Raw genomic sequence first — 27,778 nt, forward strand, 5'->3', positions numbered from 1 at the left:
ACACTTTTTTTTTATTTTAATTTGCTGAACACCACAAATGTGCACACTGCAGTATAGCATTCACACTCAGAGTTTTAATTTTACAGTGAACAGGAAAACTTTTTAACAAAAAATGAGACGTTAAAATGCATTAAAGGTTGTTTTAATGTATTTTTATTGATTTATTTTTTGTTTCGCATTTATGTATCAATAATGTTCCATTTAATGAGCAGGAATTTGGGCTCAGATGCACCACGATGATATTAAAAGTCCACCACTACGATAGAAAAAAATTGCAAGTTCTTGTCTTTTGAAAATCGATGCAGTTTATACTTTATTGCCTTTCTTTCTTCATTTTTATTTATTTATTTATTTATTTATTTGAAATTCTGCAGCTATCCATGAAAACACCTCAGCTCATGATCAGGCCTTCCTCGATTATAAAGCTCCCTCAATCTCTCAATCTCGCTACACATGGAAAAGTACTTCTTGGATGTAAGCATCCATCCATCTCTCTCTCTCTCTCACTCACTCTCTCTCTCTCTCTGCTGATGCTGCCCTGACTCTCAGGTATTTCTCACCCTGTTGAGGAGAGAAAGAGAGGAAAAGAAGAGGAGGAAGAAAAGAAGAAGAGGATCCTGTCAGCACCTGGGATCCTGAGGGATCCTGCAGAGAGACAGAGAGAGAGAGAGAGAGAGAGAGAGAGGAGGCAGCAGGATAATGCAGTAAGGAGATCAGCTGAGGGAAAAGAAAAAGCAGCTTCCTTTTCTCCTGTCGGTGTTTCTCGGAGGCCTGGACCTGGACCCGGTCTGAGGGGATTTTACGACAGCAGCAGCATCATGGGAGCCTCCGGGGTTCAGGTAGGACGGGGCCACGGGGGCAGATCAGGGTCCCGGCTGGCGGCTCCTGGTTGAAGGTTGGAGTGCAGACGTGAGAGAGGATGTATTTTGCAGCCGGCAGGTCGTCTGAAAGTTTAAAAAAAAATGTGCAAAATGGTTTGGTGATGTGGTTTTAGATCTTTGACTGGGCTCATTAATTTGGCTCCAGGATCAGTTGTAGGCGTTTCAGTCCCGAAGTCGATGTTGAAACTGGACATAAACGACTCAGAGGGAAAGTGTCCGCAGGTTTCTGCACCCCGAAGCCCTGCAGAGGTTTAGGTGTGACCCCCTGCAGGTCCAGGACCGGCCTCTGGCTCGGTCTCGGTGTTAGACGGAGCTGATCATTTGGATGGACGCCGGCAGCAGCTGAATGTCTGTCAAGTGTCTTTTAGGTTTTCTTGTGGTGGAAGGGCTGGACTCTTTTCTTTATCAGATGTTAAATAACAGACATCAAACTGACACAGCACTTCATTAAAACACATTTAACAGCATTAAAACCTGCTTTAAAAGCTCTTAATCAGTAGAAATTATTCCCTAAATTTTTCTGAGACACGAGATACAGCTCAGGAACTGCATGCTGACAAATGTATAGGTTTATGTTTATATTTTACTTTTTTTTCTGAACTGGCTGACTTTTATGACGGCGCATTAGGGCCATCATTTACAGAGCCACGGGAGAGGGTGGTGACACTCCAAGAAAAAACTAGAATATTCTCTTAGGTAAACTTATGAGAAATTCTGGTCAAGGAACCACATGGCTTCACTTTGCTGAATCTGATTATTGGTTCTTGGTTCCTTGACCAATAAAAAAAAAAAAAAAGGAAAAGAAAAACTGTTTTCTGAGGGTTCCTCTTCTTGTGACTTTATAATGTCAGAATTTTCTTTTTTTTCTAATGTATTTGTGAGTTTTTTGTCATAAATTTACAACTTTAATCTCAGAGAATTTCGGAGTTTTTCTCATAAATTTGTGATTTAGTAATCTCAGGAGTTTTTTTCATCATACATTTACCACTTCAATTTTGGAAACTCTGGGTTTTTTTTCCTGACAGTATTAACACCCTGCCCTCAAATACACACACACACACACACACACACTTAAACACATACATTGCCCTAACACGCCGTTGAAGCCAGTTTTGTCTGCACAGGTGGAAAAAAGGCTCCTCGTTCCACGCAGTGGATGTGTCGCACCCATCCATGTTTTACCTGCCCAGACTCACCTGGGGAACTCTGTTGGCCCAGTGAATTGTGGGCAATGAAGAACACGGGTATTTTTTAAATTATTTTTTGATGTTGAGGCTGAAGGGTGAGACACGCAGTGCGGCTCTCCTCTCCGGCCCTGAGAACCTGCAGGTCAAACTGACTCAGCTCGTTTTCACAGCAAGAAACTCCACCGACCTCAGCGCTCTGCCAAGGACTCTGCATTCACACCCACCTGACAAACTAAACCTGTGTGTGTGTGTGTGTGTGTCACCTGCTGCAGGTGGAGGGCAGTCCAGCATCACAAAGCTCAAGGAAAAGGAAAATGAAAATGAAAAGTGTGTTGCCTGAGCTGACTGCAGGGGCATGTAGAACTGCGATAATGATTTAAATGTTTAATTTAGTTCTTCAAGTGAAATGATGTCATAGGATTTTTTGAGATTATGAGATTCGCTGTCAAAATTTCACATTTCTGTCATTTCTTGTCGGGGCAGCTGCAGCAAATCACAAAAGGAGAACACAAGACAAGATATAAAAAGACAGATGAGGTATAAGATGATAAAAACTCAAAAACAGAAGTGTACAGAAATGAGCAAAATATTGCCACTGGTTTCTATGACACTTGAACTGAAAAAGGAATAGTGAATAAACTGCACTAAAAATAACCAAAAGGTCATTTTTTGTTGGGATTTCCCTTTAAAGAGTGTGAAGTGTCTTAGACACCAGGCAAAAAAAAAAAAAAAAAAAAAAACTTCTGTAGGTATTGCACCAAAAATTATCCATCATGACATCTGACTTAAAGATAACAAGCAACCATCTGACAGTCACGTCTGCTTTAGGAAGTTTCTGGAAAGTTCAAAGGTCAGATCTGGGTTCACTGTGTTGCTCAAGGACATTTCAGCAAGTTGGAGGTTCAAACCTGTGTTCTCCAGTTCATAATGTAAGAGATAATTCACTTTTTGTTAGGAATTAAACATTTTAAAAGAGGCCAAAAATACTCACTTCAAGGTAATGTTACTTAATTTCGGCTCACAGAAAAACCTCCAGAGAGCTCAAACAAGGATTCAAATATAATTTCACACAAGAATATCACAACATGATGAATAACAATATGACTAGAGCTAAAAAAAAAATTAGAGCTAGAGCTAAAATCAAACAGCTGAATGGTTATTATCTGGTAATAAATCTTAGTGTGTGTTGACAGCTGCAGCAAGAGGAGATTTGTCATGAATGAATATCAATAGAAGCCCGTTATCGAACTTCCATTTCCAGTCATTGGGGTGGAAAATGAAAGGAGTGAAGGGGGAGCACACACAGGAGCCACCTGCAGACACAGTGATAGTAATTCTACACTTAGATGTATACACACACTGTGTTTACACACACACACACACACACACACACACACACACACCGTTTATTAAAGGTCATCTGCTTTTCATTTCCACTTGTTTGAAGAAAACTATGATTTCAGATTCACTTTTTGAGAAAAAGTCAGGTTAACATGAGAAAGGGCAAGCTGAATCTACGAACCCACTTTTTTCATTTTTAGAAATAAAACTCTGTATTTCAGAATAAGAGCGAGATTCAGTCAAAAACTGTAATTCCCATCATTTAAACCTGAACCTGCCATTTGACCGGTGGGACGAGGAAACAGTTTCCTTACGGAATAAAGATTCACTCAGTTTGATACGGCTGCTTGTGCGTGTGTGTGTGTGTGTGTGTGTGTGTGTGTGTGTGTGTGTGTACACAGTGTGTATATACGTGTACATCTAAGTGTATTATTACAATTACTGTTTCTTTTCTGTTAAATTGTATTTTTAATTTATTGCAGTACTTACATTTTTTAAAAATAAAGCTACATCCAAACAGCCCAGCTCTGTTCCGCATGAAGGGCCGCAAGCCAGTTTCCAGCCAGTTTCTGTGTAAAACCAGGCCAGGATCATTTGAGGGCTTCGTAGCCTTCTATTAGACCGGTTTTCCCTCTCAGGCTCAATGCCGCGTAGGAATACTGGATATTTTCCTCGGTGTGCAACTGGGCGGTCGGCAGGAATCTTCTGGAATGTGAGAAGAGCCTGAGAAGAGCTGTGCTGCTTTCACCCGGACAAAGAAACCTCTCAGGCCTGTTTTCTCACCGGCCGGCAGCTCGGCCACATCTGAGGCTCTCAGAGATCCGGATGTGCAAGGTTCATTTATTTTCTGGTAAACCTCAGCTCCTCTTGCGGTCCACAAATGCTGAGCCTGCTTATTCCTGCATTTGATTTACACTTCTTACAAAAAAAGCAGATTGTGTTGGCTGGAAATGTCGAGTATCGGTGTCAGCCTCAGTCTGCAGCGGCTGCTTTATTCCAAAATTCACCGGCCACTTTCACTGTTTAACAAGCCAGAGGTGTTTTTTCACTGTGGCTAATGGGACTCCCAAAAAACTTTCACCTGGATGGGCGTGGTTTTGCAGGACATAGCAGTGTCCCCCTTTATAATTTAGCCCATCTAAATGTCAGTATAGATATTTTAACAGTATTTAGCGTTACAATGCTCAGTTTGAGAATCAGCCGTCAGGGAAAAGGTCATTTGAAAATCTGCTGGGAAGCAAAAACCTGAGTCTATCTTTTTAAATTGATCATCACAAAAAAATAAAAAAAATCAAAAAACACTTGCTGACAAGAGCATGCGTCAGTTTTTAGGGGGTCCCGCTGACTAATAGCCGCAGTCCAGATGTTGCTGGATCAGATCTGATTCCGCAATAAAAAGCCGCAATAAAAAAATGGTGCTGATGTGTTTCTCCTCTGCAGGCGTGTCTTGTGTCGTGGCTGCTTGTCTTCGTCCTGTGCGTCTTCTCATCTCTTGGCCAGGACGAATACTCCGGCTACCACTCAGGTCAGTGCTGCTCGCTGTAACCTGAACATAACAGATCTGTTTTAATAGTCACAATCATTTCCCACATTTGTAGATGAGTGTCATTTCACGAGTTGGGCTTTAGGGTTTTTTTCAATTTCATGATTTTTGTTGTTGATTTCAAAGACCTTAATCTACAACAACATATTGAGGCCGCTGTAGGGTGATATTCTGAGGAAAAAATTGGGATATTCTCTGAGATTAATGGTGAGATAAATGATTAGCAGTAAATATACAAGAAAAAACTGAAAAAAATCTTTCTTTACTTTTCTTTTATCGTTGTTGGACAAAGAGCCACATCACTTCACTTTGCTGAATCCAGTTCTTGGATCTTGCAGTTCCTTGAGCAAAAATAAATTCATAAATTTGTAAAAAAAAAAAATTGAAGTCCTGAATTTGCGAGTTTATTCATTCATTCATTCATTCATTCACTTTCCAAACCACTTTTTTTTTTTTTTTACCGTACAACGGCCCTAATATGCCACCATATTAATCTGATAAGACTGAGTTCAGTATATTGGACTCTGCAGAGGGCTTGTCCGCAACCCGGGACCTCTCACACCCGAAGCGAAAATCACACCCTAGACCAACAAGCCCTAGAGACCCTAGTGCACTCACTGTGTGTGTGTGTGTGTGTGTGTGTGTTTGTTCAGGTGAGGATCACACCTACGAAGGCTCTTTGGTCGACCACTACGACAGCTCAGCGTACCCTCAACCAGGTGAGCAACAAACATTATTATTCATAATGTGAATGTCCAGGATTCCTACTTCAAACTTTGGGGTGTTGAGACCTCACATCTGAAAACTAGAGCTGCAGGTGCAGTAACGCCCCGCTTGTCTCGGCAGAATATCCTCCGGAGCCGACTCACATTTACGACGAGGAGCAGCAGCCGGACTACGACCCGTACGGCGCCGCCCCAACCCAGGTTACCATGATCACTGAGGACGCCTTCCCCTTCGCCACCACCGCCGAGTCTTACTACGCCAAGGAGGACACCATGACCACTCAGGTGCACAGAGCGCTCCACTTTCTCACTTCAAGTTCCCATTTTTCTTTAGAGGCAAGAGAACTGTCTGTTAGAGCGACGGCACGTTAGGGCCATCGTAGGGAAGAAAAAAAAATGGAGCCGATGGAGGTGGTGTTGATATACTGAGAAAAAACTCAAGTTTTTCAGTTATTAAAGTCGTAGAATTGCGAGAACAATACTCTGATATTCTCTCAGATTTAAGTGGTAAATTTATGAGAGGAAACTCACATATTTGCAAGAAAAAAGCTCACAAATTTATGAGAAAAAGCTCCAAATTCTCAGATTATAATGTCACAAATTAAAGAGAAAAATTCTTAATTTTTTTCCTCGGAATGTTAAATCAGGTTTGAAATAATTCTCAGTATGTTTTCCCTTTACAGATTATCGTATTTCACCAATTAATCGCCCGGCCGCAAATAGCCGCCGGGTTCTTATAAACGCCTGGGGTCTGCACGCATTTTGCGTATTAAACGCCCACCCGAATAACCGCCGGGGCAATTATTTGCATTATATGTAGGTAACCCAAAATAAGGCTATTCACCTTATTTTGAAGAAGTAAACAGTTAGCTGCAGACTAACAGTGCGGCACTTCCGTTTTCTGTCAAAATAAGAGCGCTAGCTAACGTTAGAACAAAAGGGTGTACCGTAATCTTAAATCAACCGACTGAAAATATATTGGGCAGCAGCTGTCATCACGACAATGTCCTGGTGCAAACATAAATAAAGGCCTGCAGCGAATAGCCGCCTGGTTCTTTTAAACACCCGGGGTCCAAGTCGATTTTGCATATTAAACGCCCGGGCGATTAATTGGTGAAATATGGTATCCGTTGTTTGCAGAGCACAGATTTAGATATTTTCAGTCCAGCGTCAAGAGCGCCTCTGCAGAGAGCAAATGTGCACTGCTGGTTGTTCACATGATCACATTTACCAGCGGTGGAAAAAATTAAAAAGGGAACCTCCTGAACGACAGGCGGTCCCAACAACGCTCAAAAAGCTGTGACTCATCGTGAATGATGAAATAGTCTTAGTCAGCAATTAAGATTAACACTGTTATCAGGTGATCCAGATTATAGATACAACACTGAGAAAATACACAGGGAAGTTAGAACCTACTTTTGAAATTTTTATTCATTAACACCTCCGGAGTGAAACACAGAGGCAATTATTAACATTTGTTTCACACACACACACACACACACACACACACACACACTCACTCAACACACTTCCCACACTCTCACACATGTTGTACACATTTTATCCACTGGAGAGCTGCTTCTCCATTAGAGGAGCACTCCGTTTATTTTAATTCATTATAATTATTACTTACTGCATGAAGGGGCACCCTAGAGGGCTTTCTGTCTGTTTTTCCCTCATGTGAAAGGCAAACATTTGTGCACCTTCTCTCATTTTTGCCAGGTGTGGCATTTGCCCGCTTTCCCATTTACAGATCCAATGTGCAAATGTGAACAGTCATCCCTTTCCAACAAAAACAAACCAAACGGCAAATGATAACATTGTCAGTTCAAGTCAATTGACCTGAACATTTGCTGTCTGGCTTCAGTATTTAGTTTACAGCATTTAAGGTTTGGTAGGAATTTGCTGAAGTTCAACAGCCATCCAGCCTCTGAGCATAGCTGCAAATTTCTCATTTTGAGGCAGGAAGTGTGTTTGTCCTCCCCGTTGACCTCCAATACATCCTGCTTATTTGCATTTTTATGGCACAGAAGTTGCATTCTGCAGCTTTAATGTCCAAACCTTGGACTCAGGACACAATAGACACTGCGTTCCCCGTCACACTCCATCCTGTGTGTTTTGTTGTGTCGCTCCAGGTGCCGTATGAATATCCTCCCGAGGGGCCGGACACTGATTCCTCTGAGGAGTCGGGAGGCGATGCTGCTCTGGGACAGGAGGGTCCGACGGAGTGCGACTGCGAGCCTGGAGAGCCTGGATTCGCCGGCTTCGCAGGACCGAAGGTGTGAGCTGCCTCATCACATCCACCAAGCGCAGAAAACAGTCTGTTCACTGCACTGACATGTTTTAGAGGCAGTTTTACTGACTGATTTCCTTTCCTTGTCCGGTCAGGGAGCCAGAGGGCTGCAGGGTAAAAGTGGACTGCCAGGAGCTCAGGGCAGAGAGGTGAGCATCTAACCCCCCTGCCACTGTGTAGTTATGAATGATAAACATGTGCAAACGTCAATGAAACATGTTTAAAAATGTCCCAGTCATGCACAGATCACCCACAGTCCGAGATACAGCAGTAATGTAGGATGTGCTGTAATTTGATTGCACATGTCATATAATGAATTGAGTGATCATAAAATGTGAATTATTATGAGTTTAAGGCTATGCACTGAATGCTGTTTGGACGGTGAGACTTTTATTTTGAAAATGCATTTTGTGTTTCTGGGTTTCAGGGTTATAAAGGTTTCAAGGGAGCTCCAGGAAGAGGCGGAGACACCGGACCAGTGGTGAGGATCCGTGTTACCTGTCGTTACCACCTGTTTACTGTGAATATCAGCTGGTCAGATCCACTAACACAGTGCGGTTTGACCTTTGACCTCTCTTCCTGCAGGGTGACCCGGGGCTCGAGGGCGAGGACGGAGCTTCTGGTTTCTCCGGAGCCATGGTGGGTCCTGACTCTGTCCCGTCCCATGATGCACTTTTGCAGATGACACCGTTTTCTTTCTGAATATGTGACGAAGAGAGGGATGTGAAAACGGGGGGCTGGAGTGTTACCATCAGTTTTATCCTCAGAAGAATGAAAGTTTTCCTTCTTTTTACTGGGAAGATACTGGGAACGGGACCCCCAGTACAATTCACGATACCTGGAAGCCGATTTGATGCATATTGCGATTCTGTAATCATTGTGATTCTATATTACAATATTGTGTGGTTTTGGATTACTGTTTTGTTTTGTAAACACTGGACTATGGAAAACAGCTGAGTCATACTTCCTAAGACAGTTATCAAGGCAGCTATCTGACAATTATAAGAAAACCATATTTATGATTATTAAAATTCTATATTTAAATGTCAGATTAGCGAAGCTGGATCGGTGTCAGATTACATGTGATTACAAAGCTTGCGGCCTCGGAGTGCATTCGGATGCCTTTCACTAGCAATTACAAGAAAAAAATCATAATTGTTATGTATTAAAATTACACCACACACACACACACACACACACACACACACAGTTATGTTATGTTTACGTTATGTTTTCCTTATGTTCTCTGTTTTTAATGTAAGGTGATGTCTTGTGTTACAGCGGGTTCCATACCCTTAGCTGTGACTTGATAAATGAATGAATGCATGGATGAATGAATGAATGAATGAATTAATGGGTGGATGAATCGATCAGTAAATTATTCAATCAACCAATCACCCGCAGGTGTTTAATTAGAAGTTTTGTTCTTCTCTGCTTGAATCTTCTTGTTTTTGTCGGCAGGGTGAACCGGGACTGCCAGGAGATCCAGGCGAGCTTGGAGAGTCAGGTCTGAAGGTAAATGCAGCACCACACACACACACACACACACACACACACACACACACACACACACAAACGAATACACACTGATCAGTTGGGAAGAATGGCAGGAAAGTGAAAGTATTTTAAATGATTTCCTGTGTAACATTTGAATGTGCTGTTTGACAGAGCGGGTCAGGGGCTCGCGGGGGGTTTCCAGAAACACCCTTCACTCTCATTTCACAGTAGCCTAAACACAACGTCAAGTGTGTGTGAAAGTATCAGGTTTCACTCTCACTCTTATTCTTGCTGATAATGACCTCATTCACAGCCTCCTGCTGTGTTTGTTGGCTGTATTTCATCAGCTTTCTTTTGCATTATGACTCCATTGCTTTTGGTAATTTGCCCACCGGGTCGGCACCGGTCACCCAGCTGTCTGCACATGAGGCGTCTCCTCTCCCTCTAAGATTTATTCCCCTTTTTTCCTGCTTCATCTGTGGATATTTCAGGGGAGTTTTCCCTCGCAGGTTGTGAGGATGAAGTCAGAGAGGTAAACCTGTGAACCTGTAAAGCCCACAGAGACAGTAAACAGTGGATTTGTCCTCTAAATAAACTTTATATCCTCCTGAGATACAGCAAACACTTTTATATTCTTCTGCAGTGGACATTATAGATTTGGAGCTGCATTTTCCAGCCTGCACACTACCATGAAAATCCCCTGATTCTCCCTCAGACCCCGGTTCAAAAGTTTCCTTTTACATTTACACAAGAAAGATTAAGCCATAAAGTATAACATCAAATTAATTTAAGTTTAAGATACTGATTTTTCTGCATAAAACATATTTTCTAAAATTCTTCTGGAACTTGTTTTTTTGCTGCCCCAATCACTAAGAAGCATTAAAGGATAAATTAAAATCCAATTCCAATGAGGATAGACAGTTATATAATTCTGTACCAATGACAAAAATGTCTTGGGGTTCCATAAGATAAAATTTCCTTTTTTTATTTTTTTTTGTTTTTTTTTTGTTTTGTATTTAATGTGGTCTGTCATCCATTGCAGATCGATATGTCCACATAATGAAATAATACATGAGGTTTTTTTTGTTTTTTTGTTTTAGTTTTTTTTAATATCTTGTGCACTGGAATATTGACACCAGACGTGTACTGGTGGCTCGTTACACCAGGTCCTGGTTGTGCTGGTTGTACTGGTTGAGCTGGTAAATTGGGTGTGTCATGTCTTCAACAGGGTGACGACGGTCTGGACGGACCTCGAGGAGGAGTCGGAGAGCCCGGTGAGCCTGTAAGGAAACATAACAACCTCTAATACTCTATTATATATTAACATTAGCAGCACTCAGAACTGAATAAATTCATGCAGATCTTGCAGGTTTATTTATTTATTTATGAAGTTTAATTGACAGGGATCATGTACAATTCAAAACATCAGTCTCAACAGAAATCTGATGGGTTGTACCAGAGTATCAGAGTCAAAAAGCTGGTGGTCGGGTTTCTCCCTGAACTTCCTCTGAATTTTTAACCACAATAGACAGAAGCTCAGACAGAAGCCTGCTCACATCTTTTCAGGGAATTTAATTTAATTTCAAAAGAGCGTGTGTGCAGACTGACCATAACAAAATGAGGTCACACCTGCTTTTGTTGTGGTGAGACTTTCAGTTTTGACTGAGTTGGAGCTGCGACTAACTTTTATTTCAATCGTCGATTAATGTGTTGCTTGTGTCGCCGAACCAGAGGATGAAGGCACTAGTTTTTGTTCCTTTTTTTTTCAGATTTTTTTTTTTTTAGATTACAATTAGTGAGCACTTTTAAATGTATACCTTATCAGAGTGGGTTGTTCTTTACAGTGGAGAGTTCTTTCTGATTGGATAGAGGAAAGATAAAACCAGGGGAAAACCAATGAACAATCTGCGGGAAGTTCAAATGAAAAAGGTGATAGTGGGGAAAGATAGGTTACTTATGTCAAGTGACGGATGAATCATTCAGAGTGTGAAATGTCAAAAATAGCGATAAACTCATTACAGCCCACATGAGGTTTTAAAACTGTTAAGACTGGCTACAAAAAAAACCCTAGAGTTTTGATTTTATCATGAAAAGAAAAAAATTCTTAACATTTTGACCAACGGATCAAATGACTGAGTTAACGCGTCTCCTCAAACCCACTCTCAGAAAATAAAGCCCATAGAGAAGCAGAGAGAGGTTGACCGCATTGAAATTCAATGCATCGCAATGCAGAAAACATGACGGTTCATGAAGTGAGATAAATGAGATTTTCACCAGCTCTCCATCCAGATTAGTTCACTGAACACTTCACGAAAACATTTTTAAATAAGGTTTTTTGGCTCAGAAACAAACATAATTGTAATTTTACGTTCTAATACTTTTTTTTCAAGCATCAGGAAAATGATCAAGTTGTTTTATGCATCCGGTGTTTTGCATTTCTCCTCAAAGCTGATATAAAAAAAAATCCATAATTTAAAAAATGCAGGACGGTCAGTGGCAACAGGAATATTTTCTGCATCCCTGATCATTTGTTTTCCCATTACGTAGCAGCAGACACAGACAAAGAGGAAATCATGGTGAGAAACATGAAATGTGGCTTTTCATGGTAAATTATAAACTCTGATGCTTTCGCTGCTCGGTAGGAAGGTCCCTACATTTTTGAGCGGCTCCTCTGCCGGCGGCTTCATGTAGAAGATTTAACTTTTCTCTTTTTTTTTTATGTTAACCACATTTTTATTTGAAGTCAGGATGACGTTTAGATTTATATTTTCCTTTTCCCCTGCAGATGCAGTGCTGCTCAGCTTTCATCACATCACCTTTTATCATTTGTTTTTGCTCTTTTACTCACATTGTTAATGAATGAATGAATGAATGAATGAATAATTTTATTTATATAGCACCTTTTACATAGTGGTGGTAGTTCAGAATGCTTTAGCGACAGAAAGAAGACAATTAGTGTACATAAAATAAAATAAAATATTGATAGTATAAATACATTAATAAAATAGTTAAAAGCAACAGTTTTAATAATATGTCAGACCAAATAAATAAATTCTGTTGCGATCGAGTTGTTTTTTTAAAAAATTATTATTCCGTAACCTTTCTTGATTCATTGATTCGTTTGATTGATTATTAATTATCACTTTATAATCTGATTTACTTTTCCTATTAAGTAAAATTTAACTGAAATACAATTTATGTTATTTTTATTTATTATTTATTATTTTATTTTATTTTTTTAAATTTTCTTTCTTTCTTTTTTTTTTTATTTCAGGGCCCTCTTGGTGAGCCGGGACCTGCGGGACCAGATGGTGGTGATGGTATCAAGGTATTAAACACACACACACACACACGCACACACACACACACACACGCGCGCACACACACACACTCATTACTCTTTATATTTATTGATTTATATTTATGAAGTTTTCCAGCATCATGTGTCATATATTGTAAAGGCTATAAAGGCTATAAAGAAACAGTTAAGGAGGCAGATTAAATATTGTCAGCTGATGATCTACATTTTTAATATATGTATATATACTGGATATTATATAAATGTGACACAGAAGAAAATTTGTTTGTACGCAGGGCTGAAATATTACACTTTGTCATTTTTCTTTGTCCTGAATCGCAAATCTTGAATCTTGAATCTTGAATCTTGAATCTTTTCACTTCAGTCTTTACTTTTATACCTCAAATATGGTATAAAGTAACTGCAAATAATTCAGTGGTAATCCCTTGTATAATCTGATTATACTGTTTATAAATTCATTTATGACTGTATTTTTGCTTTTTGCTCATCAAGCTTAAGCTTCAAGAAGCAGACGTTTTAAATTTCAGGTTTATTCCCGTGTGTCTCTGAATTTATTGATCCTGGATTTGCTTGTGGAGTTTGTCTATATTTTTTTAATTTTTGCTGATGAAGTGTGTTTTCTGCTCAGGGATCTCCAGGCGTCACCGGCAAGCAGGGCCAGCAGGGACTGGACGGAGAGAAGGTACGGAGAAAATCATGATGGAGGCGGTCAATGGAAAACAGATTCAAACAGACTTTATTTTTCCTCGATGTGAAGCTGAGGATTTTCTTGCAGCCATGAAGCTCAAAATGACCGTCGTGTCTGCAGGAGCGTCACAGGATAATAATGATAAAAAAAAATTATTTAGCTGTCTGCTTTCTGCCGCTCTGTGGGACGTGGCTGTAGTTCCTGCTGGTCACCATTAGAGGGTGATAGAGGTGTGAGCGCCCCTTTAAACGCTCTCTCTCTCTCTCTCCCTCTCTCTCTCTCTCTCTCTCTCTCTCTCCTGCAGGGTCAGATCGGAGCGCCCGGCTTCACCGGAGACGCCGGCGAGAGAGGATACACTGTAAGACACACAACCTTCATCCATCCTCCTCCTCATCATCATCATCTTCCTTCACCCTCCTCTCATCTGTTCTCTCTCTCTCTCACACACACACACACACACACACACACACACACACAGTTCTCTCTATAATCTTTAGCCAAACTGTATGGATATTATTTAATGCAAAGGTTTGACCCGGTTCATTGTTTACAAGCTGTTGTTTGTTTGGAGGTGATGCGTCACACACTCTCCAAAATTAAAGACCTTATTTAGACCTTTAAGGGTCCAGCAGCTCGTCCCGGGACCCTCTGAGCTGCAGCTTCTATCCCCACGACATCAGGGTCTGAATTGTCTCCTTGTGGTTTGTAGCTCATAGAGTCCAGTCTGCCTCCTGGATCATAACCACAACACTGACTGGAGAGTTGCACCACCTGTTTTTAATCTCCACAAATCTATAAAACTGATTTAACTTCACAGCCACTCGGCTCTATTTATTGTATCTGGCCTAATAAGTGTTGTTTCCTGATGTTGTACCTCAACATTTAGAGGATATGGACCTTTTTGGCTGTGAAAAAAAGGTGCTCATAATTACCTTGAGGTCCAGTAATCAGCTCTATAGGGAGGACATTTATGTAGCTTGTAGCTTGTAGTTACCTTTCCCTTTAAGATCCGTTCAGACTCTGTGCTCAGATCAGAATGTGTTCTGTTCGTTCTCCGCAGGGTTACCCCGGAGAACCAGGAACCACCGGAGCCGCCGGGCCCAAGGTACCCACCTGTGTTCAGCTCTGTTCACCTGAGCACTGCAACTAACAATTACTTTCATTTCAGTCTAACATCAATTAATCAGTTTGTCTATAAAGTAGTATTGTCTCTCCTGAGATGATACTATCACAATACTTGGTTGCTGATTCAATATTAGCATTTATTGTGATTTTAGTTTTTTGAATCCTCCTCTAATTTGTGTCTGTAAAGTTTGATGAGGCTGTGATTCTCCTAGAGGTCACTAGAGGTCATTTTCTCCAGCGACGTCCAGTTTGACAAAAGTCTCTGCCTGCAGTGAAATGGCTGCTATGGGGGCCAACATCATCACACAGGAATCAAATGTGGCTCATTGAATCCACAAGAGTCTCAGCTTTCCAGTCAAAGCCAACTGATGCAGCTCCAAGACTGTTTAGGCCCCAGTCTGCACACACACACCATTTTACAACAGGCCACAAGAACACATGTGGACTGCAGGCTTTGGGGCCCAAACTGCATGGGATTAGCAGAAGGTGGGCGTGTCTGCAAAGGGGAGAGCTGTGGCTGCCCAGAGAACCCATTTTCATTCACACAGCTGGAGGTCAGAGGTCAAGGGACCCCACTGAAAACAACTGTGGCAGTTTCTCCCTCACCAAAATGTGTGTGAAAGTGATGCCAGAATCTCATGGGAAGTGATCAGAGGCCAAACTGATGTTTGCAACCAAAAAAACCCAAAAGTATTAATTTTTATAAAGATATGAACGGAGAAAATAAGACAGTCTGAGCATCTGAGTGAACTTAGTGAATGTTTTCTGCTAGCTGATGAAAGTATAATTTTAAACCAGCTGTATCCCTGCAGTTTTAAACTATCCCAAGCGAGGATAGGCTGATATAATATAGTAAAATACAGATAAAACAGTTTAATACAGGGAAAAACACTAATAAATGTTTGGGACGTTTCGTGTTTCCGCCTCCCAGCAGATGAGCTCATCGTTCAGACCCATTTCCTCCTCCATGAAAATATCATAACTACAGTTTCCTCGTGGTGATATGTCAACACCAAATATCTGCAAAAAAGTCCAGCAAGTTTCTCAGGAAGAAGAGAAAGTGAAATGTTCTGGCCTCAACGCAGGAGAAGAGCAAAATTGCTGTTAGTTTGTTTTTTTTCCCCTCTGACAACAAGCATATGACAAATTGGAGAAGTTCCTTTATGTCATGGAACAGTTCCCATTTCAGTCCGGGGGAAAGTAAAGATGATATCAGAGGAAAAACACAAGTGAAAAGTGGAAGTGACTGCAGCCGTGGTGAAACGCTCTGTTCAAAGGCCTCATTTGTTCATGGAAATGTCAACGCTGGGAGGCACACAGATACACACTGTGACTAACTGCATGTGTGTGTGTGTGTGTGTGTGTGGGCAGAACCGCTCGTGTTAGAAACTCCCTTAAAACTTTATCCTGTTAAATCTGTTTTTCAGAAACTTTCCAATGTCTGTTATTGTAGGGATCAAGGGGAGTCACACACACAGAAGTAACAAGCAAAACATCCCAAATTCTCACACACACACACACACACACACACTCCTGTTCTTTAGCTCACTGTAGTTCACTTATCGGCCCGCTCACTGTTACAGTCTGCAAATACATCCTGATTTTATTCACAAAATGAATGCACCGTTTTGGTCAGGGCCTACAATACATGTCTGACAAAGCTAATCATAATAAATCAATAACGAGCTAATAATCATCATCATAATAATAATCTCATAGCACATCATCCTGGCATCCCGGAACAGAAAATAAAATTTATTTGGGATTTTATTATTATTATTATTATTATTATTATTATTTGCCTATCATTGAATTGGATCCGTAGTGGCTACAACCACTGTATGATGCGTTCAGGCTCTATTCAGTTAAAATAGGAATTGTTTGGAGGTAAATTATGTTATCATGATGTGTTCAAACATTTTTAAATTCAGTTACACTGAAAATGATGAAGCACTAAGATCCATGTAAAAAGCGTCGTATTTTTGGAGTTTCCCGCATCAGATGATGCTGTAAAGTCCAGGGCAGATTCCAAGAAGTGTTTCTGGATGAAAGGGACGTTCCAACTCACCGCTTCACCTGTGTATTCGTACTGTGAAGGGCACTATATAAATAAAATTTTACTTACTTACTTACAGAGAGGGGGAGGGGAGGGCGGAGATGTGTGGAGCTGACGGGGGGGTGTACATATATATATATATATATATATATATATATATTGTACACATATATATATATATATATATATATATATATATATATATATATATATATATGAATATGAATATATGGATATGAATATATGAATATATATATGAATATATTCAATTTCATGTAACGTCTTAGAAATTAAACATGTGAGGCTATTGAGCCACAGGGTTACCATGCACTTTAAAGGCTCTGCTGCACCACAGATACTTAGGATCAGTGTCTGAGCTTATATTGAGGCATATTATCACTGGTGTGCTACGTGCTAACTAATTAATTAATAACAATTAATCTATTAAGCAGAAATCCCAGACCCAGAACCAGAGCACCGGTCAAATCTAATCAGTTGTTCTTTGGCCCAAAGCTGATAAACGTTATGAGTAAATTTACTGGAAATCCACTCGTATGTTTTTGAATTATCAGTCACCGTCCAACAGACATAACACCAACATGAGTGTGCTGAACGAGCCACTAACCCCAGCAACGTCCCCTGAAGAAATGTTATTCATGTCTCAAAAAGAAAATGAAAGCAGCACAATGAAGGGAAATCTGACCTCAAACACAAACAAAGAAATGAAAGTAAAACCACAAAAAAGCGATAACATGAGGAGATAAAAGAAAGAAAGTGAAAGGGATTAAAAGTAAATCTTGTTTGTTTTTTTTTGAGCCACCGAGGCTTCGTCATGAACAGCTCACACACTGCCGTCAGCTGTTCTGTTGACAGTTCACACACACACACACACACACACACACACACACGTCATCACAAGGTCATTAGTCAACAATAAAAACTAAACCTGATACAATAACAAAGATTTAACAAACTGAAACTGAAATAAAAAATATGAAAACTACCTTCTGTGTACATTGATGTGAAATTACAGACTTACAGGAGGCCTGCATCTGTTTCCATCTACCCATAATGCCTTGTTTTCTGGGGCTGGTTTCCTGAGACGTTTCCAGGTTATTTGGTTCCACCAGAGTTCAGACGACAAACCAACCGAAGCCCTGCAGAGTTCAAATGCAAAACATTTGTCGACTATATGCAGCTCATTTTCTTCTTTCTGTCCGTCTGTTTCAGGGCAGCAAAGGTCAGGACGGTCTGCCGGGCAGCGACGGGGAACCTGGAGAAGATGTGGGTGGATGAACGATAAGAAATGATCGATTATTTTGATTGAAGTCATCTATTCTTCCCCTCCGTTCTCTGTTCATCCCTGCTCTTTCTCTCCCCAGGGTCCCATCGGAGTCCCAGGGGTGATGGGAGAGCCGGGCCTGTTCGGCCCCAAGGTAACACCCTGGCTGATAAAATCATGACGTCTATTGTACAAACATGTAAAAATGAACTTGTGGTTTGAAATGGGAGGACAGCCTTTTTTCCCTTTTTTTTTGAAATTAGTAAAGTAGTGATGCACCCGAATCCAAATCCATATTCGGCAAGTAATGAATAATAGCTTTCTGCTGAATCAATTAACCTTCCGAACATTTTTCTTGAAGTTTGTCTTTAAAGAGTTTAGAGTTTACTTGTGAAGGATAACGCTACTTTGGCTGTCTTTGACATCCAGACCTTTAATTTGAAGTAGCGTTAACCCAGAAACCACATCTCAGTCCAGGTAGTAGATGGAGAGAGGCCAAAAGAATAGACACTAACAGTCATGGTGCACAAAAAATGTGAATAATATTATATTTCTTTTGATTTGCAGAATACATAGTCATTAGAGTGGGTTTGCTAAGGCTTTCCTGAGGCATTTCTATTTTTTTTTTTTTTTTGAGAACTGAGTGGCGTTCATGCTTCTTTAGCATGTCATAAAAAGATGGGCTGCCCTCCGCTTTGAAACTGCGCAGTCTGCCTTTAATGGTGTTTTTTCAAAATATTACAGCTTTCAATATAATAACACACACACTCACTGTTCGGATGAGTTCATGCCTTTTTAGGACAAATAAAGTCGTCTGGATCTGAATCTGAATCTGAATGTCGGGTAACATGCGGTGTTTTTCTCCCAGGGCAGTAAAGGGGATCGTGGTGTGAGGGGACCTCTGGGCAGAGTGGGAGCCGTGGTGAGTCACACACACACACACACACACACACACCGTCCCGTAACCACCAGGTCACAGATTCGACCCCTAAAACACCACATGTCATCCTGATCGGCCGGATGAGGCTGTCAGACGAAAGAGTGCAGAGTAAAGTGTAAGAAGGTCAGCTGGGTGGTTTCCCCTGTCCTGCCCAAGTGCCCTTGAGCAAGATCCTGAATGTTTTTACCTGCCTCGTGGCTCTGGGTAAGGCTGTCAGTGTAACGCCTGAAATGCAAAATGTAAAAAATAAAATTTAATCCTTAGAATCCTGGGAGCCCGTGGGCGACCTTTTATTTTGAAAGGTTTTTTTTTTTGTTGTTTTTTTTTTAACCCTTGGTACAAATTACTTTTTTTCTTCTTTTTAATTGTTTAGGGGTGGATTTTTGGGGGGTAATTTTCCTTTTACAAATTTTATAGTAATAGTAATTTTAAATATATAAAATTTAAATATATTTAAATATATACTTATTGTAAATGTAGTTTTCCTATAATTTTGAATTTTTATTTATTAATTTATTTTTCATTAATTTTACTCTTAATTTTTTTTGTGTGTTAGTTCCCTTTTTTCTTCTAATTTTCTAGGGGTTTTTTTTTGCAACTTTTTCTTCACTTCTTGCTAAAGAGAGGGTGATTTCTTGTAAAAATTTTTCAATGGGTTAAGTGGATCAGCAGACACAGAGACTGTCCTGTCGCTGAAACGTCACAGGTTTGATCCCCATGCAGCAGACACTGTGTCCTGTTTCCTCGATGTGCTCAGCCTCATCACACAGTCTTGTTCCTCAGACCGAGAGAGCCAAAGGTCAAAGGTCAAAGGTCAGGCTGTTGTCACTGCGGTGCAGCTCTCTCACCGCCGTGTGGCCTCGTCATCTAATCCAAGAGCTCAGCCCGGATGAAGCTGTTTCAAACATTGCTTCCACTCGGACGTCAAACACAATTTGGGAAAATTTGATTTGCGCACAAAAACTCATGAAAATGTCCAAAATGTCAGGCACATGCAAAAAAACAAAAAAACAAAAAAACAAAAAAACACGTTATTCAGTCTCATATCCAGTGTTAAAGTCTATTTTTCCCCCTTAAACCAAGGCAAAAATCGCCTTGTTAATCCCAGTTAATCCCACATTTTTCCAATGCAGGTTTAGGAATTTTTCCTGTCATTGTATGGACGGGGAACAGGAAACAGTTTGTGAAGGGTTTTATTTATTTATTTATTTGCAGTTTTTTATTTAAATTTTTTTTGTCGTTAGCTTTTGTCTATACAAAGAAGGGTCTGAGAAAATCCTCAAAATATGCGTGTCACTTTTACTGAGGCCTTTCGGTTTGTTTCCGAGGTGTAAGAAGGTGGAGGAAAAATCAGATTTCAGGTCCAGAAGCTCTGAGACTAAACGCCCCTGAAACTCGCTTCTTGACGCTGCTGAGGCGCTGATTTGTTCTTGCATTTAAACTCGGAAACGTCTGCTCATGCTCGCAACCACAAGACGGATGCATTTTGTGTCCTGCTGTGCACAGAGAGATTTACAAAAACACTCCCACATAGACAGAGTCATTTTTTTTGTTTGGTTTTCTTTTTACAGATAAATAAGACTGTGTTTTCTAGAAAATCCATCTCTGCGTGGACACTGAAACGTTGAATCGAGGCAGAATAAGGTAGATCAGACAGACCACTAGTGGGATTATTTCATCCCGCTGGCAGATTTTTTCAACCTTGTTTGAAGAAAAACAAGATTTTAACTCTGAGGATGAGACTGTGGCTTGTTAACATGGGATTTTTTTTGTTGTTGTTGCGTTATTTCAGTGTAACTCTGGCAGTGTCATAACAACACTGTGTGACTGGTGTTATTGTGTCTAGAAGTTTCCCTGTTCTCTCGAGACTGTGGCCTCTTTGTGTTGTGACTTGAAAATGAGGAACCAGAAGGGAGCGTCCCTGAGCAAACGGACTGCATAGCACACAACATCGAGCCCATGATGTTTTTATCCTGTTTTTTGAAGCACATGTCTGTGTTAATTACAGATACAACCGCCTGATGTTTTCCTCGCCTTTTTTAACTTGTTTGATGGAGAAATCCACTTAAGATGTTTTTTTTTTAAATATATTTTATTGTGTCAGGAAATTCAGACATTATATCCATATCTTATCATTTTGTGCATATTTCATGTGTCCTGTTCATAATGGACAAAACATAGATGCTTTTTTTGTGCATGCATTGTGCACACCCTTCACCCACACCAAAAAAAAAAAAAAGTAAAAATAACCAAATCAATCTCCTTCATGTACTCATGTACAAACAATTATGACTACAATAATAATAATAACAACAATAGTAATAATAATACTAAATGCACTAAAAAATAAATAAAATAATGTTATTAATAATAACAATTTAAAAAAAAAACAGTATTAAATTAGATCATGTTTGGTTTTGTTTTTTTGTTTTTGTCAGATAAAAGTCTCCAAATGAAATGAAGCACGAGACACACGGATCTTTTCTATGTGATGTGATTCTGAGGCCGTAAAACAAAACAGCGGCGTCTTGGCTTTGAATGTTTCCCTCAGTATCAGAGTGATGGAGCTTCAGTTTGACTTGGAAGCTTGTTAAGAGGAAATCTAATGTTAAAATCTGAGTCCAAGGGTTAAAACATACCTCTGTGCCGTTTGGTGTGAATTAAATTAGAGTTAAATGAAACTATTCCTTGTTTTGCTTCCGTGTGATTTTTAATGTTTTACTGAACTCCTGTACACATCTCATCCAGCTGTTGGTGACACCGTAATGGCTTGAATGAGGATTCATTAAGATTTATTAATTAAAGATTAAAAATTTGGTTTTTTTTTTTCGTCTTTGTCTCTATAACAGGGAGCTCAGGGAGAGCGAGGAGATGCTGGAGAGCCGGGGAAGCTGGGACCCAAAGGCCTGCAGGGCCAGTCGGTGTGTATCTCAGTGCTGCTCAGACTGTCAGCACTGAGCCTTTATTACATATCAGATATCATCCACCAAGCGTCGTCCATCTCTGACGTGATGGATGTTCAGATTTCATTCTTCATCTCTTGTAAATTAATCTGCATTCAGTTTAAGCCCTAATCTCAGTCTGGGGTGCAAAACAGAGATTCTGCCTCAGAGGCCTGTCCACCCTGACAGCCATAACACTATGACATTATTATATAAATATAATAACAGTATTCGCTTTGAGAAACCTGTACTGGTCAAACCTTAATCCAGAGAGAAACCACAAAGTGTTAGAGTTCTTCAAAGTACATTAAAGTACCAGAAAAGTATTAAATATGATACATGACAGTGATAACAAGTTTAACAGTTTTTTCACGTTTTTGCCAAAAAAAAAAAAAAAACTGTCATGACTTTTCCATAAGTATTCCATATTGCAACATCACTGTAACCAAAATTCTTAACTATTAATGATTAATTATTAAATTATTAGATTTTCTTTAGTAAGGAAATAGTTTTAGTTTGGTTTGCGTTTCTTCAAAGGTCTGTAGATCTTTTTTTTTTTCATAACATTTCCATTCCTGGAAAAAACACAATTTTCTAGCTGCATTAGGCAGTCTGGTTAGTTAATGGTGAGCGTGATGAGGTTAGATTTTATTTTATTGACTTTATTTATTCATTTTTTTCCTAGGGGGCCAAAGGTGAGACCGGACCAGATGGTGAGACGGTAAGATCACAGACATCTCCTCCAACAACAACAGCAATAAATAAAGAAATAGACTTTATGATCAAATCTGTTTTGGCTTAAAAGTTAAAGAGGAGACGCTCACTGAGCTGTCAATCACCTGTCAATCAAACGTTGTCTTGACTGTTGTTCCTCCCCTCTTATACGAGCTGCAGGAGCGTTTCCAAAGTTACGTAGTTGAGGTTAGGATCGAGTTGAGGTTACGGTTAGAGGACCTTGGTCGTCATGGTGACAGTAATAAACATGCAAAACATGCATACTGTGAGCAGCAGTAACTTTATGTAAATTGAATAAAGCCAAAATGTTTTATACATCTGCTGTATTATTATTAGGACGAGAAATTCCATCCCTCTCATACAGTTTTGCACTAAAACCTTTACCAACTCAGCTGATCAAACACACCAACAAAACAACCAAGAAAACATTAAAAAACAGTTTTGAGCTGAATATGGCACAATGTTGCTGAGATCTGACAGATTTCAAAGATGTTTCTCAAACAAATAAGAGTCATTTCCTTTTATCAGTGGCAGAGACGTGGAAATGTAAAATGCGTCACTTCCTGGGCGGCAGGAAAAGATGAAGTGGATTAGGCGGAAATCTGAGCAAACTGGATAAAACATAATTATAACCATTACTAATATCTGAAGTGTTTTTTGTTTTGCTTTGGCCTTTGTTTCTCCTTCTTTTCCATTTGTCTGCTGAAGAAATGAAGTTTATGATAAAGAGGTGACACCGTGAGGTCATGCGGATCAGCCTGCGGTTTGTGTTGCCTGTCTGTCTGTCTGCTTATCTGTCTGTCTGTCTGTCTGTCTGTCTGTCTGTCTGCCTGTCCGTCTGCTTGTCTGTCCGTCTGTCTGCCTGTACGTCTGTCTGTCTGTCTGTCTGTCTGTCTGTCTGTCTGTCTGTCTGTCTGTCGGCCTCGTGCTCAGTCTGCTGACTCTCATGACGTCTCTTCCCCACAGGGCGCAGCGGGCAAAAAGGGCATCAAAGGTGCGGAAGGAGAAAAGGTACTTCACGTGTTTTTAAGCGCTGCACTGTTTTGTTGGTTCACTTCCTCTTTCCACACCTGCTGGGAGTTTTTTGTTTTGTTTTAACCGATCGGTTTGCTGTTCCTGATTTCTTGTTTTGCAGGGCAGCGTGGGCGAGCGTGGGGACAAAGGACAGGTGCTTACTCAATTCTTTATTTTTTTTTTCCCTGACGTCATGAAATACACACCCACTTGATGTCTGACAGTTTCCATGATAAAATGCAGGCATCCCTGCATCCAGTTTAAACAAATGATGGTTATTTTTTAAAAGAGTAGGACGTTTGTGAGTGTTGAAATGCCAAAGTTCTGTAGTTTAAAGACACTAAATGTTACTGGATGTGAGCGTCAGGTTCATTACTGCTTTGCAAATTATATTTCATTTTGGAAAAGAAGAAAGGCAAAACAGAGGCTCTTGCTTCTACCTGACACTCAGGAAAGCAGCTTACCAGGCTGTCTTTATAAAACTAGAGATGAGCGTGCGAAAGATTGATCGCAGGGTCAGAAATACCAAATGCTATTAAAATTTTTCTTTGGCAAATACATGAATAAACCACAAAAGTCTGCACACCGGCTGGAAGTTTAAGTTGTGATCGCCCTCATCAAAGAGTTTTTGGGTATTTTCTCATTTGCAGAGATTGAAACTATTGTTTTCTTATAGCCTGATCGACTGATTTTCTTGAAAATAATATATTACATTTATAAATCAGTAATACACACAGCCTCACCAGGAGGCAGTTTGTCAAAAGGATAGACACAGTAAAGCCCTAGAGTTTATTTCCATCGCTGGGTATCACAGTATCAGGTATCACACCAATTCCTAACTATTGCATTTGTAAATACGACCACAATAAATACCACAATACATATCTATGAACACAATATATTAAATTACAACACACAACACTCTAGAGGAAGCAACAGAGACAATAAATATGCAATACAGCTTTAAATTGTGGATCTATATTTGAAACACTATTGAAAATGTGTAGGATGACATATTTATGTACAAAATGTATATAAATCAGTATTATTATTATTCTTCTGTTTACCACGTTACAAGTTGATAAATCAGCCTTTAACCCTTCTCTCTTCTACACCACACTTTCATTCTTCTCTCTCCATCTTTCCCTCCGTCCCACAGCGTGGACCCAAAGGCTCCGTCGGTCGTGACGGCGTCCCCGGCCCGGTGGGACCACCCGGACTCCCAGGACCCCGAGGAAAGACCGGCCCGATCGGTGACCTGGGTGTCAAAGGTCGAGCGGGACCCAAGGGAGCGCAGGGTGCTCCTGTGAGTATCAGTCAGCAGCCAGGTCGACTTTGGTGAAAGCTGTGACTCAAACAGGAAAATCTGACTGTTCCAGACATGCAGGCAGAGATTATGATTTTCAAACATAATTAAGATTATATTTGAAAACTGAAGCTGCTGCTCAAATTTGGATCGATGTCATCTCTTACCTTATAACAAACCAGGTGTCAGTTCTTGAAAGTCACTGAAAAATCTTTATATTTGATGCCTGAGTGTGTTAAGTAAATATTTGACTCAAAGAAAGCTCAAAAAACTATGGATTACAGCAAATCCACCTCCCTCCCTGCACACTGTTTCATACTTTACAATTAAATCTAGGTGTGACCGTCTTGTTTCCTTTTATTTACGGCTGTTTCATTGCTGGTAGAGAACTTTATAATTATTACAATAAACTTGTTATGCAGATTTAGTCCTGAAGTGAGGACTCATCTGCCTTACCTCAACATGTTTTAGCTTTTTTCAAGAAAATTCCTTGAACAAACAAAATTGCATTTTAATCAGAGACTTGAAGACTTGGCGCCAGATTAAATGATGCAGTTTAGGAAGGAAGTCCAGCTGAACGTCTGTCTGGTTGCTCCTGTTCAGGGTCCTGGTCTGACCGACGAGCAGGTCCTGCAGCTCTGCAGAGGAGTCGTCACATCCCAGATCTCCCAGTACGCCTCCTCCATCCGGGCCAAGTGTTCGCAGGGCTGCCCCATCAACAACCGAACTCTCATCGGGCCGCCGGGAGCCAGAGGGGCCCCGGGGTCACCAGGCAAAGCTGTGAGTCACAATCGAATTCATAGGTTTCTAAGTCCTTAATCTTAAGGGTGTAAAGCTCAAACGTTGGGGTTTTTTTCCTCATGTTTTTTCCTTTCTCCATTCGGCGCCGTCCGTCAGGGCAAAGCCGGTAAGGCCGGAGCAAAGGGAGCCAGGGGGCCTCAAGGAGATCGAGGCTTGGAGGGCCAGAAGGGAGCGCAGGGTGAAAGAGGTGAGTTCAGCCCTGGAATGAAAAATACCCTTGACTCTGACATTTTAACAATCAGCCATGGTCAGATTACAAGCTTGTAATTTTGTCTTTCGACCACAGTGGATTGTTTGGTTAGATTAGATTAGATGTTTATTGCCATTTGCACAAATATAAGAAAGTATATTTACATTGGAATTTTTGTGCATTGCTCTTAGAGTCAGCTTTACAGATAAAAAAAAAAAAATCAAATATCTCTAAAGTATATACAGAAGTAGAAAAGCGAAACAAAAAAATTAAATGCACAAGAAAAAAGGATAAGGCATCTGAGAGAAAATACTAATAAATAATAAATAAATAAACAAATACACAAAAATAACCAAGGTGACTTAAGTTACATGTCCTGGTTGAAGAGTAAGAATGTCAGTGGCTTGTTTGCTGGGTTAAACCATGTCTGCTTGACTGTAAACTGGTTAGGAATGGATCTGCAGGTAGTTTACGTCACAGCGTTTCCCACCGGCTCTTTTCTTCACAGGGCCGAAGGGAAACAAAGGAGCCGTGGGGGATCCTGGTGCCGGCCTGCCGGGACACGACGGACACCAAGGCCTCAGAGGTAAGATCCTGTTCTCATTTACAAAGTGAACGCGACTCTAAAAGCTTACAAAAAAAGGCATATTAGAAGTTTCTGGAAGACAAATCTGTCTGTTGATGGCAACCAACTTTTAGTGCTTCCTGTGAGGCCGATGTTGCTGGTTCCTTACACTGACCCATAAATAAAGCTTTAAAAAAAAAAAAAAAAGGTTTCCAAACAAATCTGAAGCAGTTGAGAACCAAACGTGCTTGTTGACCATGGTGACATTGCACTAATGCCATAATTGAGGAGCTTTATTGTACTTTTACTTTTTGAGTGTAATCAGAAGTCTGTAATTCTACTTGTAAGTATGTTTTCACTGACTATTGGACTTTTAAAACACATCCATGTGATTTCCTCTCTGCAGGTCTGCCAGGTCACCCAGGGGAACCCAAGAACGGCATGGAGGGCCCCCGTGGCCCCCGTGGTTTCCCTGGTCCGGTGGGCCAGCCTGGCATGCTTGGGATCGCAGGAGTGCCGGGGTTTTGCGAGGCACGAGACTGCAGTATCCATGCGCCGGTGATGAGGAAAGAACAGGGCCTGGTGAAGAGACCCCTCGGCCCCAAAATGTAAACCCGACCGCGGAGCTTACGACGGGCGTCACGGGCCGCTCTGAGCTTAGGGGGTTTGGAGAATCGCCTCATGGCAGTTTCGTGGTTCATTTTGTTGATTTTACACTGACTTGGGAATCTACCTTGACCATGGGTTTGAATGAGAACATGCTGATCATGTTTATGGTGTGGTTTGTTTCAAAGCCGTGTCTGATCTAATTCTTACATTGACCGATGTTGAAAAGGAGGTGGGCCGAGTACAGTTCCATGAGGCGCTCCGCTGCTCAGCAGGTTTGGTGAGAAATGATGGACTCTGTACAGAGATGAAGCCAGGAAAGAGGACTTTCCATCCGAGCCAGTCAACGCTTCAGCTGAAATTTTAACATCTAATGAGTTTTTAAACATCTGAAAAACCAAAACTCTATTTCATTTTGTTAGCAAATTGAGTCTTATGTACAAAATTTGAGAAAGACACTAAATTATCCCTCCCTCAGTCAGGTGTTTCTTGTTTCTGGTTCCAGAGTTACTACAAAAAAAGAAAATAAAAAAATGCAATGTAAATATTTTGTAAAGTATCTCAAATACATGTACTGTGTTCTGAAATGTTTCAGATAAATGGTCTCTGTTTTTTTAATCTGAGTCCTCAGTTTGTCGCTCATCACATTTTCATGCCTTCAAGACACGATGTGCTCCTTACTCACCTTGTTTATCTGTAAATAACACCGTCATGACTGATAGCATTTATTAACAATACCGTG

The 27,778-nt window shown here is 40.5% G+C and overlaps 1 protein-coding gene across 1 annotated transcript; it reads left to right on the forward strand.

Annotated features, from left to right (window-relative positions):
• The first annotated feature begins 818 nt into the window (after window positions 1-818).
• LOC115374330 (collagen alpha chain) lies at window positions 819-27,623 on the forward strand. Its single transcript, XM_030073186.1, has 26 exons — window positions 819-839; window positions 4,850-4,934; window positions 5,606-5,671; window positions 5,799-5,962; window positions 7,813-7,956; window positions 8,066-8,119; window positions 8,398-8,451; window positions 8,556-8,609; window positions 9,432-9,485; window positions 10,696-10,749; window positions 12,742-12,795; window positions 13,415-13,468; window positions 13,779-13,832; window positions 14,535-14,579; window positions 17,886-17,939; window positions 18,038-18,091; window positions 18,806-18,859; window positions 21,727-21,798; window positions 22,505-22,540; window positions 23,521-23,565; window positions 23,690-23,722; window positions 24,728-24,874; window positions 25,478-25,654; window positions 25,772-25,862; window positions 26,374-26,451; window positions 26,837-27,623. Exons 1-26 carry the CDS (start codon window positions 819-821, stop codon window positions 27,040-27,042), a joined length of 2,004 nt encoding a protein of 667 aa, XP_029929046.1. The 3' UTR covers window positions 27,043-27,623.
• Window positions 27,624-27,778: the final 155 nt, after the last annotated feature.

The sequence above is a fragment of the Myripristis murdjan genome, chromosome 16, assembly GCF_902150065.1.
Source record: "Myripristis murdjan chromosome 16, fMyrMur1.1, whole genome shotgun sequence".
Taxonomy (NCBI): domain Eukaryota; kingdom Metazoa; phylum Chordata; class Actinopteri; order Holocentriformes; family Holocentridae; genus Myripristis; species Myripristis murdjan.

Bases quoted from the DNA above. Each gene is read 5' to 3' on its own strand.
- LOC115374330 (XM_030073186.1), top strand. From the start codon at position 819: ATGGGAGCCTCCGGGGTTCAG. The intron at 14,580-17,885 runs GTACCCACCTGT...CGTCTGTTTCAG, and splicing joins CCGGAGCCGCCGGGCCCAAG to GGCAGCAAAGGTCAGGACGG. The intron at 25,863-26,373 runs GTGAGTTCAGCC...TTTTCTTCACAG, and splicing joins GGGAGCGCAGGGTGAAAGAG to GGCCGAAGGGAAACAAAGGA.